The sequence below is a fragment of the Stigmatopora nigra genome, chromosome 2, assembly GCF_051989575.1.
Source record: "Stigmatopora nigra isolate UIUO_SnigA chromosome 2, RoL_Snig_1.1, whole genome shotgun sequence".
NCBI classification, from domain to species: Eukaryota; Metazoa; Chordata; class Actinopteri; order Syngnathiformes; family Syngnathidae; genus Stigmatopora; species Stigmatopora nigra.
Genome location: NC_135509.1, coordinates 12,885,629 through 12,900,492, shown reverse-complemented (window position 1 = coordinate 12,900,492; position 14,864 = coordinate 12,885,629). Strand labels below are relative to the sequence as shown.

The window sequence follows — 14,864 nt, the reverse complement described above, 5'->3', positions numbered from 1 at the left end:
CATGCTTACAAAAACTCATGAGTGAAATGCATGTACATGGTTACATGTCACCTCCTTGTATGGGGAAGGATTCTAAAGTGAATTGCTAAATTGGCACACGAGAACGAGTGATTTAACCTTGCTCCCTGCCATTGACTGCAATTATTATCCAATCCATTTGAACTGGAAGGGACGGCAGTGATCTTTCACGGCCAAATGGTTTTGACGCCTATTAACATCAATAACATCCAATAAGTTATGATCTCATTCCACTGACAAGAAGTACAGTCACCCAAAATGAAGCCCTTCCAGAAACTATAATTATGCTAAGCGTTTCTTGCCATTGACAAATATGCTCGTCAATTGTGTTTTTTTAACAGGGGGAGTTTGGGGGAGATTGACATGTTATATATAGTACAAAAAAATCACGTTTGGAACATGGGCTGTTGAAAAATAAATCATCTACACTTATACGTTGCCAGTAGATGGCAGCGATGTGGCATTTTATTTGATTCTGGGCTGCATAACGATGAAATAAAATCAGCCATGTTCTACTTGGGAATGCAGAGGAATTTAAAAAGTTAAAATCTTAAATCAAGGTCGTTTTCTTCTATTGTTGAAACATTGAAGGATACCCAATACATATGTAGCAAATTCAACTTCAGGGAGCCAATTTAATATTTTCCTCTTGAATATCTCCTTTTCAAATTGTGGTCAATTTAAAAACCGATGTCGAAGATATTTTTGTTAACCAATCCTCTATTTGAAAATCAAATGATGTGGCTTTAATATGAAATTCAAATTTGTAGACAAGGTTAACTTATAGGCTACCATGGACAGCGACAGGCGTCTAATCAATTTGGACTGGGAGGGTTGTCAGCGATTTTCACCTATAGGGCCAAGTCGTGATAATGTTAGTGTAAGAGAGCATTCTATTTCTTGGGACCACCTTCCTCCTGCACGGGGGGCTAAGTAGACGTGAGGGGGCGGGGCCGTGTCCGCACACAGGTGGCGCACTCAGTCGCTGTCCTCGGTCCTGAAAGCTTGGCTCACTTCGGACCCTTTTTCAATAGCCACCACCAGCTTTGACCCTCTGACAACTTCACACGGCCGTCTTTTCTACATCGGTCGGAAGTGGATTTTGAAGAAAAAAATGGCCGTGTGCCGATTAAGAGAGTACAAGAGGGAAAATCGGACCGACTGGAGCGTCGCTTTGTGACTGGAGAAGCTGTCTTTTGCACAATCGCAGCTCTTTTGGATCTCGGGGACGTTTTTTTTCTTGCGGGGAAAACAACGGAAAATCGAATATTGTGGATTATAAAAGCAGAAATGCACATACATCGCTTACGTTTCTTCAATTAGAATAGTCGTGAGGTGATTTTTTTTGTGGAGGAGGCAGAAATGGAGCCTGAAAGCGACCAGGGAGCGTTACCAAAGACCAAAGAGGGTCTAAAACAAATTGCAGGAAAGGCCCTCGGAGGTCTGTACAGGTAAGGCAATTTACATGATTTGTGCACATCGTAAAGTAAGTTAAAATATATATTTTGGGGGTTATTACAAGAGAGCAAGATCTCTTCGTTTGTACTAAAAAAATCATGATAAAGCAAGGAAATGCTGATTTATAGGAAGAATATGATGATGTAGAGAGCAGAGGAATATTTAAAGCTCACATATTTCCCATGAGGATCGCCCCCCTCCACAAGACCAGCAGCTGGGTGTCTTTTTTTCCTTAAATTAATAATGAAACGCAAACAGTCGTGACACAAAGTCTGCCATGATATCTATTAGCATTCAGATATGTCTTTTCAATGCAAAAGCAATGCTTTCCATATGAATTTATGCTTACTAGTGTTAAAGCAGCAAAGGAAAAGGTACAAAAATGAGTTTTCAAGCCATTTTTGAAAAAATAAAATATTTTTGAAAGATTAACTATGATGGACATTTGAAAATCGGATTTTATAGAAAGTACTTTGATTATGCTTGCAGAAAGAAAGAAGCGTGACTCAAAGGTGTAAAAAAAAATCTGCAGCAGGCCCACGTTTCCTAAAGGCCTGCACAATGACAAATCATGGCATTTTTCAAATATTTGAGGGAATTTTGGAGCCACACAAAGACGTTATGTTTAAGAAATCTTTTTTTGAAATAGTTTCCCTGCATAGATAAGATAAATCGAAAAACTGCAGTGATGCTGTAGTTGCTGCAATGCGGTATGAAGGTCATTCATTGCCTTGCTTTGGGGTGGGAAATAAATCTAAATTTTAATCAAACGAAAAACATTGTTTTTTTCTCTCGGGTGGGCTGGGGGCACACAGCATGTTTCGAATCCCAAAATTCAACGAATATACACTTGGATAACATGTTTTGGGGATTTACCTGCAAAGTGAATGCGAATGACGAGGGGGGCTTGAAGTGCTTTCGAACCGCCCCCGCAGGAGGCTGGAGAAGCGGCAGCAGACGGGCGAGGCCATCGAGCTGACCGAGGATGGGCGACCCCGGGCCGAACAGGGCCGCGGGGGCCCCCTGTGCGACTGCACGTGCTTCGGGCTTCCTCGCAGGTATATCATCGCCATGCTGAGCGGCCTGGGCTTCTGCATCTCCTTCGGCATCCGCTGCAACCTGGGCGTGGCCATCGTCAGCATGGTCAATAACAGCACGATTCACCAGAACGGCAAGATCATTATTAAAGAGGTGCGCGAGTTAGAGACGTGATTCGCTGTTCTCTTTTTCAAGTCCTGACACACGATCGTTTTTTCTTTTGTTTTTGACAGAAAGCCAAATTTAACTGGGACCCCGAGACGGTGGGGATGATCCATGGCTCTTTTTTCTGGGGTTATATCGTCACCCAAATCCCGGGGGGATATATTTCCTCCAGGCTGGCTGCTAACAGGTCTATCATTCCATCAAGTAGACCATACTGTATATAATTAATGACAAAATATAGAATGATGCATGTATACATCATTAAATAAATAGGAAGAAAATGAATATATATGTACATAAGCCACAACAGGATGTTTGTGCATATATTTTCACTTCATTATAGATAATATAAAATATACCTTAAACTAAAATTCAAGGATTTTTACATTAGTCTTGATAAAGGAGTTTTTAAGGTTCAAGAAATTGACTGTGCACCACAGTGACACCAGTATAATACAGATATATTGAAAATAACCATTCTGATAATTAAATTCAGTTGTTATTATAAATTCATCATGTCCTCATTGGGATTATACTGAATCCAGTCTAATTGTTTTATGATAATTTAAATGCTAATTAAAATGCTGAAGTCATATAGATGAGTAATATTTAATGGTGTAAACCATCATTTTCATAACAATACGATATCCATTCTTTATCCAATAGTACTACATTTGCCTATATTACAAAGTCTGCCACAACTGCATTTAATTCTTGATTTAATACCAGGTTTTAGACAGTTGAATGAAAACATTTTTTTTAACAATACAAGAAACCTTAAATTAGTTGTTGATAGCTGTTTTGCACTTTGATCAATTTGACGGGAGTGTTTCTTGACTCAATTGATTTACAAGCCGATAAATGATATCCTATGGTAGGAAAAAGCACTTTCCAAAAAGGACTCACTGGCTGCCAATGATGCTGACATCCTATTCATTTTACTTTGGAGTGACTGGCAGTGAATGATCATGTTTCAATGCCATTAAAGATAAGACACCCAAATCTATTAAAACAGAGGGGAAAAAAGAAAAAAAAAGGGATTAGACGTCAATTGGATGTCCTATCGCTGTCATCAATAGCAAGTGAGTTATGTCATTGTTTTACTAGAATAATACATAAAATATATATTTGACAAAAATCACCATAAAAATAATTGATCTAGATTGTAACATCAATGTGTGAAAATAAGAAATATCGATAATATAAAAATCTTTTGGATGTACCATTCAGGTAAAAATGTTTTGAATGGACTACTAACATGTTTCTACAAGAAAATTGTAAAAAATTAAAAAATTAAATTAAAAAATGATTTAGTATTATATAGAACTGTCTAAATCGACTGAAGGCCCTTGAATCAAATCAAATCACAGCAGTTTGTAATATTGGCAAACATTGTATTATTGTCAGAATGGATAATGGCTCAACATGAAATTGGTTATTCACAGTTCTAACATGTATATATGTGTATATATATGTGTATATATACACATATATATACACGTATATACAAACAGGTTCTAAAATCTTCATATTTCCTTTTGAGAACAATAGCAAGGGCAGCCATGTGCACGTGAGCCCGTTGTGTCTTGAAGGAAACCCAAGCTCCCGGTTGATCAAAGGGAGGACTTTGCTGACGCCCGCCATGCAGGCGTGCCTCCACCCTCCCTCCATGTTAATGAGCTCCCACGGGATCCACCGTGCCTAATCCTTTATGTTCACATGTAGGCATGGCGACCGCACCAGCCAAGGCCTTGTGTGAAACGTGGCAACCGCTAATAATTGTGGGATAGTTCCGACATGTGCCACGTCATTTTTTTTCCAAATGCTTGAATTAATATTAGTAGCGATAAACGTCCAATTCATTTGAACTGAGAGTGAAATGGATTGAATATTTGTCAATTGTAGGCAATGAGTTTTGATGAAAAAGACAGCTATTTTTTCCATAAAGGAGGAGCAAATGTTTGAGTGGTGTCATGTTGCCAAGTCAGCTGAGCCCACAGACACCTTCTGCTGCAAACACCACATGCAGAATCCAATTAAGATTGATTTATGGCTCAGTAGCATTTTTTAAAAAAAATCTGAATGCAGGCAGAATTCAGTTCTCACAAAGTAGGGGTGTTATTTACAATCGAATTAATGGATGCGCAATGCTTCTGGCTGCCATTTCTATACTCGGTGATGTTTGTTAAAATCCAACTGATTTGTCCATGCAGAGTTTTCGGGGCTGCCATTGTGCTGACATCCATCTTGAACATGTTCATCCCATCAGCGGCCCGCACGCACTACGGATGCGTCATCTTTGTGAGGATATTACAAGGCTTGGTGGAGGTACTGTTCTGTACTGACCTTTAGCATGGCTCCAAAACAAAGACTCATTACCTAGAGCTAGCTACAGTAAGGGGGGGGGGCACTATTATTGAAAGTACACCGACATTCTCTGTTTAATCATCTTTCATGGTTCGAGCATGTGGTTGTCCGAGTGGTCAAAAAAGAGTGAAGAGTTGGGCTAATGTGCTGTTCTCCTCAAAGTATTCACACAGAACAAAAGAGTTCTGGACCAAAAAAAAACCAAAAACACTTATCGCACGTGGCTGAATGGGAAAATTCAGACGCTATTACAAGCATGAAGGTTACGTTCTTTTGTTAGGCGACATACTGTTGCTTCGTGACCGTGAGAGACGGCTGAACATCCACTTGTTACTGCCAATTAAGCATGTGCGTTTGGGTTCGTGTCCCTGAGCAAGCCCCAGCAATTTGTGTCTATCAATAGTGGATTGTATGCCACTTAGAGGGTAATGAAGATTTAATGATGTTTTTTTTTAATTCTCTCCATCAAATGGCAGTCTGTTTGAATTCACACCTCACCTATTAGTCTGCATTAGAGAGGTTAGCGATGACCACGTCGCACTCTCTGCTATCAATTCCAATTCATCAGGGGAATGATGTACCAGGTGACGGATACAGTATCTTTGCACATTCGGCAAATGCAGTGTCATTTCCTGTAAATACAAGAAAGTTGTGGTAACGTTCATGCATGACAAATTTGGAAAGTTGTTATTGTAATGCTGATGAACTCAACTATTTTAATAAATGAGAAATCTGGTGGTAAATGGGGGGAAAGGCAGCTGCTACAGTCAATGGGGGATTATACTGACTATATGTGCTTAATGGTACACACAAAACTTGCAACACACTTACTCATACTCGGAAACTATTGAAATAACTGCAACATTTTATACTTTTTATCATGTGCAATTAAAAAATATATATCACATTGATTTATCACCCAAAGTCGCACCCAGTTTAAATACATTGGATGTCAATCACCATCACAGACAACACAGTTCAAAAATTGAATATGTTGACGTTGCAATTTCAGGGAGTGACTTATCCAGCCTGTCATGGAATCTGGAGCAAATGGGCTCCTCCGTTGGAAAGAAGTCGTCTGGCCACCATCTCTTTCTGTGGTACTTGACCAAGCACACATTTGCATGTCTGTAAATGTCTTCAGCCCATAAAATAATAATTTAATTCATGCTTGTCAATAAAGCAGCCAGGGACAATATTCTGCTTGCTCATAGCTTTTGTCCTTTATAGGATCCTATGCTGGTGCGGTTATAGCCATGCCTTTGGCAGGAATCTTGGTTCAATACACTGGGTGGTCTTCCGTCTTCTACGTGTACGGTCAGTCAATTATTCCTCATTAAACACCTTGGCTAGAGTAGCACTCTCAATACCGCATTCGGTAATAATGAGTCTAGGTAGGTATAGGTAAAATTGAGTTTGAAGAGTGATTACGCTTATTCTATATCATTAGTCTAATAATTGTCCAAGCCATCTTTGAACCTTTTTGGAAAACTGAAAGAAAAACAATATACCAGCTGGTTCATGAGTAGATACAGTAAAAATGTGTACTGTAATCTAGTCTGGATACATAGACAATAATAGAGGATGATGTGACAATGTTAGCAGTTTAAATTCATATAGTTGTTACAATGTGGCTAAAATATGACTTGGGCAAAAATGTTACATGGCTAACGATATAAAATCTTTCCTAATAATATTGAACTTGCTGTTCGCACTGTCATCAGTGGGTCAATGCGTCGGATAACATTATGACTAGCATAAAGATTTTTTGTTGTCATTACTTAATGGAATAACCGAGGATAGTTGATTCTAATGTGATTTTATAGTGACAGCTTAAATATCGGAATTGATCGCACGTAATATTGCCACCCTCACAGGCTCTTTTGGGATAGTCTGGTACATGTTCTGGTTCTTGGTGTCCTACGAGAGTCCGGCCGAGCACCCGACCATCACGGAAGAGGAGCGCCGCTACATTGAGGAGAGCATCGGGGAAAGCGCCCAGCTGATGGGTGCCATGGAGGTTGCTACTTTTATCCAGTCATTTACAGATGATTCACATGCAGAATATGCCTTAATGGTGAGTTTTCTTTCAATTTTAAATCAGAAATTCAAGACTCCCTGGAGAAAGTTCTTCACTTCCATGCCCGTCTATGCAATTATCGTGGCAAACTTCTGCAGAAGCTGGACTTTTTATCTGCTGCTCATCAGCCAGCCTGCATACTTTGAAGAAGTGTTTGGCTTTGAAATAAGCAAGGTAAGACAGTCATCCCAGAACTACAAAAAAACGATCTCACTGGTACCCTAAGAGACACTCATCTTCTCTGAAACAGAAACAAATTTGCAAGTGGTAGGGAGATTTGTCGTGTTCTCATCAATGATAACAATCTTGTCTCCTTCATGCGAGGGAGGGATGATTGAAGCTTGTCTGGCAGTTGTGATTTAAACTCGGGAGGAGAGGGTGATTGCTGAGGTGATATACGACCCAGGCGCGAGACCCCTGGGTCAGTTCACACACACGCCAAAAGATTCATCTTTGTTGGTCTCAATTGTGCTTCTCAGGTTGGAATGGTATCAGCGCTACCCCACTTGGTCATGACCATTATCGTGCCATTAGGAGGCCAGTTAGCCGATTACCTGCGTACGCACAACATCATGTCCACCACGACAGTCCGCAAAATAATGAACTGTGGAGGTGAGCTAGTGTGTGTGTGTGTGTGTGTGTGTGTGTGTGTGTGTGTGTGTGTGTGTGTGTGTGTGTGTGTGTGTGTGTGTGTGTGTGTGTGTGTGTGTGTGTGTATAAAGTAAGTGATGGCAGGATGCACCAGGTTACTTTTGTTTCTGTGTGACTGTTTTCAGGATTCGGTATGGAGGCTACCCTCCTCTTGGTGGTGGGTTATTCTCACAGTAAAGGGATAGCGATCTCTTTCTTGGTGCTGGCAGTAGGTTTTAGTGGCTTTGCAATATCAGGTAAGGAATTAAATAACTCCATATTTAAGATACAGGTAGAAATGGACTTATTGTTCATGTACAAACTATCATATACAATTTTTGTTGTTGACTTGAGTATGTTTTTGTGTTATTGGGTGATTGCGGTATTTACCTAAGCATGTGTTGAAAATTACAGTTCATCTTTTTGATTTGTTTTTTTTCTCCCTCCTACTTTTTTAAGGTTTTAATGTCAACCATTTGGACATTGCTCCGCGCTATGCTAGCATTCTTATGGGAATCTCCAATGGCGTGGGCACTCTGTCGGGAATGGTCTGCCCTTTAATCGTGGGAGCCATGACAAAGAATAAGGTAAGCTACTTTCATCCTACTGTCTGAAGGAGCATTTGCATTTTGGAATTAAAACGACGTTTAAACCTTCACTTCTTCTTTGTGATAATTTAGTTTGCAGATCAGGGTTTTGCCTTTCTGCATTATTTTGTGTTGCCCACGAACGCAAATAACATCAAGCTTTTCTCTAAAATAGCTTCATTTCATATTGTCATATTGTGCCTGATATTTTGACAAGGTCTAACCCCTATTTCTGTTCCCAGACACGAGAAGAGTGGCAATATGTTTTCCTGATTGCCTCTCTGGTGCATTACGGGGGCGTGGTGTTCTATGGGATCTTTGCCTCGGGGGAAAAACAGCCTTGGGCCGACCCAGAGGAGACCAGTGACGAAAAATGCGGATTCATTGACGAGGACGAGCTGGCCGAAGAGACAGGTGACATCACGCAGGGTTACGGCGCCGTGGGAGGCCCAGCTAAAAGCTATGGCGCCACGGCGCAGCTCAATGGCGGATGGGTACAGGACTGGGATAAAACAGAGGAGTACGTTCAAGAACCAGCCGGGAAGATTTACTCCGAGCGAGGATACTCTTAAAAGCAAATTAAAATTGCACAATCAAATACTATCAATAGACAAATCCATTGTATGTGTATTCTAGTTGTATGGCTGTTCCTTTTTTTTCCTACAGCCAATATCCATGGGGAGTCCATGTAATATTCTCATACACTTCTCATCACATTTACTGGCTGCAGCCCAGTGTTGTAGAATTAGGGAGACAAAATTCATCAGTTCAGTTAAACAAAACGAGCCAGATGACATCGCAACAGACTGTCACATATGGTCTCTCTCCTATTGCACTGAAACTACTAAAAGAGTTCTAAACAAAAAAAAAATAGAATAAAAAGCAGACTATATTGTGTTTTATGTACTGTACAAACCTGTATACTGTTTCTGTGAGACTATTGTGGATTTGGGTCGTTGATCTGTGTTTAACATTGATATAAAAGGCCATATTTTTCATGGACAGCACCTTTTCAGGGAGATGTCTGCTTGCAAAAAGGTCTCCTTTAACATGGACGACACCTGTAATACTATCAAAGGCAAAAATAGCGCGTGTGAACCTTGTACTGTGTGTTTGTTTGCATGACTTTGCGCCAATCAATGTTGAGATGCATCATCGTCCCCATTCACCCGCCTTTCATGATAGATGCGAAAAACTTGGTGCAAAGAGATGGGGTTGTGTGACAAATCAAAAGCCTTTAAGAGGTCTGCTGTTCGTCGAAATTTGATGTGCACTGTAATAAATCCTGCGTGACAGCTGCTAGCTAGCCACCATCTTTTGTTTTTGTAACGTAACACTGGCTTGCTGTATCAAACTGTACTTTTTTTGCGGCCATGTGACAATTTAGCTAATGATGCGTTTGGGGCAAATTTATTCGTGTTGCCAGAATCCAGCTTTAGTGCTTGCTCATGGTGCCGATTTTTTTGACAGTGAGGAATGCAGTACTGTATGTGGATGACTCCTTTGGTGTTTCTTGCTTGCTCATTCAAGCTATTTTATGGACACACAAAGTGGACCACAATAACTCATACATGGCTCTTCCATTTGAATTTATTTACTATACTTTGTTCCACCAATTGCTGTATGAAATCTGCAAGGATGTTTAAAATATATGAATATTTAAGAATGTTTAAGGTGACCAAAAGATGTTATTAATGGCATTCTGCCTAAAGTCAATGTATACAGATAAATGTGATTTTATGGATCCAAATATTGTGTTTAACAAAGAGGTATGTTGATGTTAAAAAGCGCTATCATTTTATATAAAAACAAATCTATCTAAAAGCCATACTTTTGTCATCATCTTTCTTTAAGTGTGTATAGCAACCAAACAAGGTAAGAACTTGTTTGTAGCTCCCATTCTATTCACGTTTCTCATTTGTAAATCAATGGCGCAAGTCTCTGGGGTCCAAAGCAAAGTATTGGACTCGGTAGCTTAGTAATTGCTGGATGGAGGAGGAACATCCATTTTAATGGGACGGGTGGCGTATACATCCCTACAAGAATCATCATCCTTCGACTTGAGAAGGATGCACGTGGTGTAAAATGTGCGATGAAGGTTATACATAAAGTCAGTTGAATTATAAGAAATATTAGTCATTGTTTAGCTTTTCCAAGCATATATGAATTCCACAGCACGTTCAATGATGTTGCAGTAAACTGATTCAATGACAATAGAGGGCATTCTATTCTATAGATAGATGTAGTGGGTGTGAATCGGCATTACACTGTAGCACCTTAAACACCTCGGCGTGTCCTTCTCCACACCTCTAAGGTGTTACTTTTGGCACATATTGATCCGACATAAAAATTTAATTTAGGCAGGAGAGAGACAGATCAATACATCCACAGTGCAATATTACAGAAAATCAAGTATATCCATACATTTGAGTTAAAAATTATATCTCTTATTTTAGAGCGTCTTTCAATACATTCAAAAACACTCAAAAAATAAATAAAACAAACAAAAAGACGATAAAAATAACCACAGTATAAACAACAAAACGTAACTCAAGTTGTAAACAGTGAGGCAGAGATGGATAGGATCATTTGAACAGGCTTGTTCAGAGGTTAGATTTAAAAAGTGCGAGGGAAAATAATGAGGCCATGGGGTAAAGAGTTCAAGAGGTAGGTGGCATAGTGGCTGATGCTAAGGAAGCAATGGTAGTAAACCAGGTAGGGGGAAGTATTTTAAACCCGAAATAACAACACAAAAGAATTTGTGAACAGAGTAGACAGGTTTGTTAACGTGCGCTTAGAAAAATGAAAGGGAGGACGTCTTCTAGTCTTCAGTCAAACACTAGCTTCCATATTAGTGCCCAGCTCAGCTCAAGAGCCAACCTAAGAGAACGATTAATTGCAGCTTGCCTGCGAGCTAGTAAATAATTCATAGCAAAAATGGTGTCTATCCATTCACATAAACCACTGTTAGCCTGGCCCTGGTATCCTGCAGCGCTCAAGAAGGCATTGTCAATGGAATATCACTCAAATACAATCTTACATCCAGTAAAAGCAAAGTAAAGCAAGTGCAGTTCTCTCATTTCATTCGATGCATATATTATATATAAATATATATATATATATATATATATATATATATATATATATATATATATATATATATATATATATATATATATATATATATATATATATATATATATATATATATATATATATATATATATATATATATATATATATATATATATATATATATATATATATATATATATATATATATATATATATATATATATATATATATATATATATATATATATATATATATATATATATACATATATACATATATACTGCAATATCTTTCTCTAAGCTTGAAAGCTGTGCTCAAATCACGTTCATGTTTACTGCGCTGTCTGATCACTTGAAGTAGGTCTGTGCAAACAGTCCGCAATTATAGTAAATCTCAGTTCCTCCTCGGATAACCGTCTCCTCGACCGAGAGGGAGGGGAGGAGCCATCAACCCTCCCTGCCGCCCTCCTCTTCAACTCACATGTTAATTTGACAGAAAACCCAATTGAGTCCGCAGTGGCGTGGAACGTGTTTCTCCGCCTGCCCGATCGGAGCAGTCATGGCTGGCGCGCCGATGACAAGCTTGTTACTTATAGGTCGCACTGTAATTGGACTCAATCTGGAGTCGGGGTTTTCTCTGCCTGGATTGACATTGTAGACTTTGTGCCCCGTCATGTCCACGTGGCTGTTGCGAAATAGTCAGAGGGCGAGCGGGTGGCTTGGTATTGTTGGTCATGTGGGGCAGGTGCAGTTTGGCTCCTGGGGGACTGTAATGGGATGAGGCCCCGACCGAATGAGTGTTTGATGACAGGCTCGCATCCCTCTCCAGGGAGCCTGCCTGAATGCAATTATCATGCTGGTCTTGCTCTCCTTGCCAAATTGTACCCTGCCACCACGCCACATTGCCGTCCGCGTAGCCATTCATTTACTAATAATCCCATATCCAGTCACTGCCTGTAATTAGAAGCCCAAATTCCAAACGAAACATAGGAGTAATTGGTGTTTTATGAGCCTATCACATGTGGTGTTAAACCACCTCAGGGTAATTGAATTGCCTTCTTCCATTAATAAAACAGTAATGGCTACATGCTCGGAGCCCAAATCAATCCCTTTTACATATATTAACGTCACAGGCACAAACACAAAAGGAGCTGGTGGACAATATTTTGTATGATGCAGGCTTGAAAAGTCATACTGAAATCCTAACAGTTCTCTTGTGAGAAAAGACATTTTTGAGTGTGACTTGTAAAGCTGGCTTTGGTCAGAGCAGCATGAAGCTCATTTTAAGCCTTCTTTCATCTGTGCTCACTTTTTCGTCCTACTGAAACATTAATAGATACCAAACTGGGTACCCATGATGCAACGGGGAGTTTTTGATGTAGATCTTTATGAGGGTTACATTTTTAGAGCTGCGTGTGACTTTTTTTCTCGACGGATATTAGTACATTCAATGTGTTATTTCTTATTTCTGCGTAACTTGCTCGGATACCGTAGTTGTAGAATGAGCTGATTTATAACAAGTTTATACAGTTCCCCTCCCCCATATCACATGAGGATGACAGTTTCATAACTCTCCTTTCTGCAGTACATTGTTATCACACAGAGAGACAAAGGGATGAGAGACTGATAATTTTTTTTTTTTTTACAAGATAACCTATTTGCTGGTGAAGCACTTGTGGGCATCAAAAGTGCAGATATAACGTTCAGGTATATTTAACAAGAAACATGTCTCAAATGGGACTTTTGTCTTAGACATCCATTGAAAAAAATATTTGATGTAAAATATACTCGCTTGATTCATATATTTTGTAGCAGTCATTGAAAAGAAATTGTAAATTGAGGAAAGCTACATTTTTTGCCAACTTGTGAAATGTAAAGAATATGTTTAATACAAATACAAATAATGAAAATTCAGTATAACCCTGAGAGAACATTGACTATTAGTATTTTTGACATGATCCATTAGTTTTATTTAATAGAGACATTGTTGTTGTTTAATTTTAAATTACAATATAAAATGTTGAATTGATAAAATGTTCATGGAAATAGAAATGCAAGATCAAACAATACTTGATTTTTCAATTTCATACTATATAATTCATTGCCTGTAATTGACAACTATAGACATCCAATTCATTTAAAACAGGTGCAGTGGTGATAACTCGAAAGAAAAAGTATTACCCACCTTTATCTCCAATGTTAACCTTTCCGAAGATGCTCAAACATTTTTAGACCTGAAAAGAGTACAAAGAAACACATGAGTACAATCAAATAATTAACTCATTGACTGCCATCGGTGGCCCACAGTGCAACAATAAAACAGCTCAAATGACACTGCAGTTTAATGGGTGCACAAACTGTGATGATGCTAGCACAGCATAGGAGAATCTGACTAGGCACTTTTTGTAAATGTTCCTAAAAAAGAGCCTCATGTGCAACCTCCAATGACTCAGTACCCTCCCCTCCTTGCTTGATGAGCTTCAGCATGGGGCACAGGTGTGAAGCGCACCCCCCACCCCTTCCCTCACTCCGACCAGCCCCTCAGAGCCCACTTCTATGATGCTGGGGGCCAGACGAGGCCAGAGATGAAGGGGCTTAGGCACGTGCCAAGGGAGGCTACTAAACCTTCAACACCCCCATCTGATGGACCCCTATTCAAACCACCAGATGGGGGTTGGATCGGACCTTTAATGACTGCTATTCCTCACCACCTGCACAGATGGAGCATACCGCCTCTGAACTGCACGGCAATTGTGGGTTTCAATGTTTCCTCTGAGTAATCAAATAAGAACCAATATTTTGTTCTTTTTTTGATCATTGAAAATGTGTGATGGGGCTTTCCTCCATCCAGATTACAGTGGTCCACAAAGAGAGGGGACAAACTAGCGGGTTCAAATCCAGCCCAAAGTTCATTTTGTTCGGTCATAGAATAGAAAAATGAATGAATTAATTTGACACACCAATATTTTAACTCTGAAAAACTATATTATAATATTCAGGCATGTAAATTACCATATGTAAAATGCAAAAAGCTATGGTCATGCCCCACCCCCTTCAAAAATATATGCAATGCTACAATCTGTCACCAGGGGGTGTTTGATAAACTGTCATAGTATAATATCACATTACAAAAACGAAAATTCTATAAATAAGTCCCATTTTAGAGGAGCTAACAAGTTAAAAGCTAGTGATGAAATATAATATCACAGCTATTTTCACATTAGTCAAAGGTGTGCTGATTTTTATTTGAGTCCTACAGAATTAATCATCACCTTTGCTACATTCCCACTGTGAACCCAATCTGTGAGGTTGTGAAAAATACTTTTTTTTTTTAAAGAAAAAAAAAAGACACTCCCAAAGGCTAAATGTTAACTCGGCAATGGGGAAATTGGCAACAGCATTTCAGAAATACTAATTGGTTTTGGTGTGCTGAAAATCTAGTTGAG

At 39.3% G+C, this 14,864-nt stretch overlaps 1 protein-coding gene across 1 annotated transcript; it reads left to right on the top strand.

The window, feature by feature from the left end:
* Positions 1–928: 928 nt before the first annotated feature.
* On the top strand, positions 929–10,173 carry slc17a6a (solute carrier family 17 member 6a). Its single transcript, XM_077743479.1, has 12 exons — positions 929–1,469; positions 2,412–2,667; positions 2,748–2,866; positions 4,893–5,007; positions 6,059–6,146; positions 6,277–6,363; positions 6,924–7,066; positions 7,151–7,300; positions 7,606–7,738; positions 7,903–8,013; positions 8,216–8,343; positions 8,586–10,173. Exons 1-12 carry the CDS (start codon positions 1,381–1,383, stop codon positions 8,913–8,915), a joined length of 1,749 nt encoding a protein of 582 aa, XP_077599605.1. The 5' UTR covers positions 929–1,380; the 3' UTR covers positions 8,916–10,173.
* Positions 10,174–14,864: the final 4,691 nt, after the last annotated feature.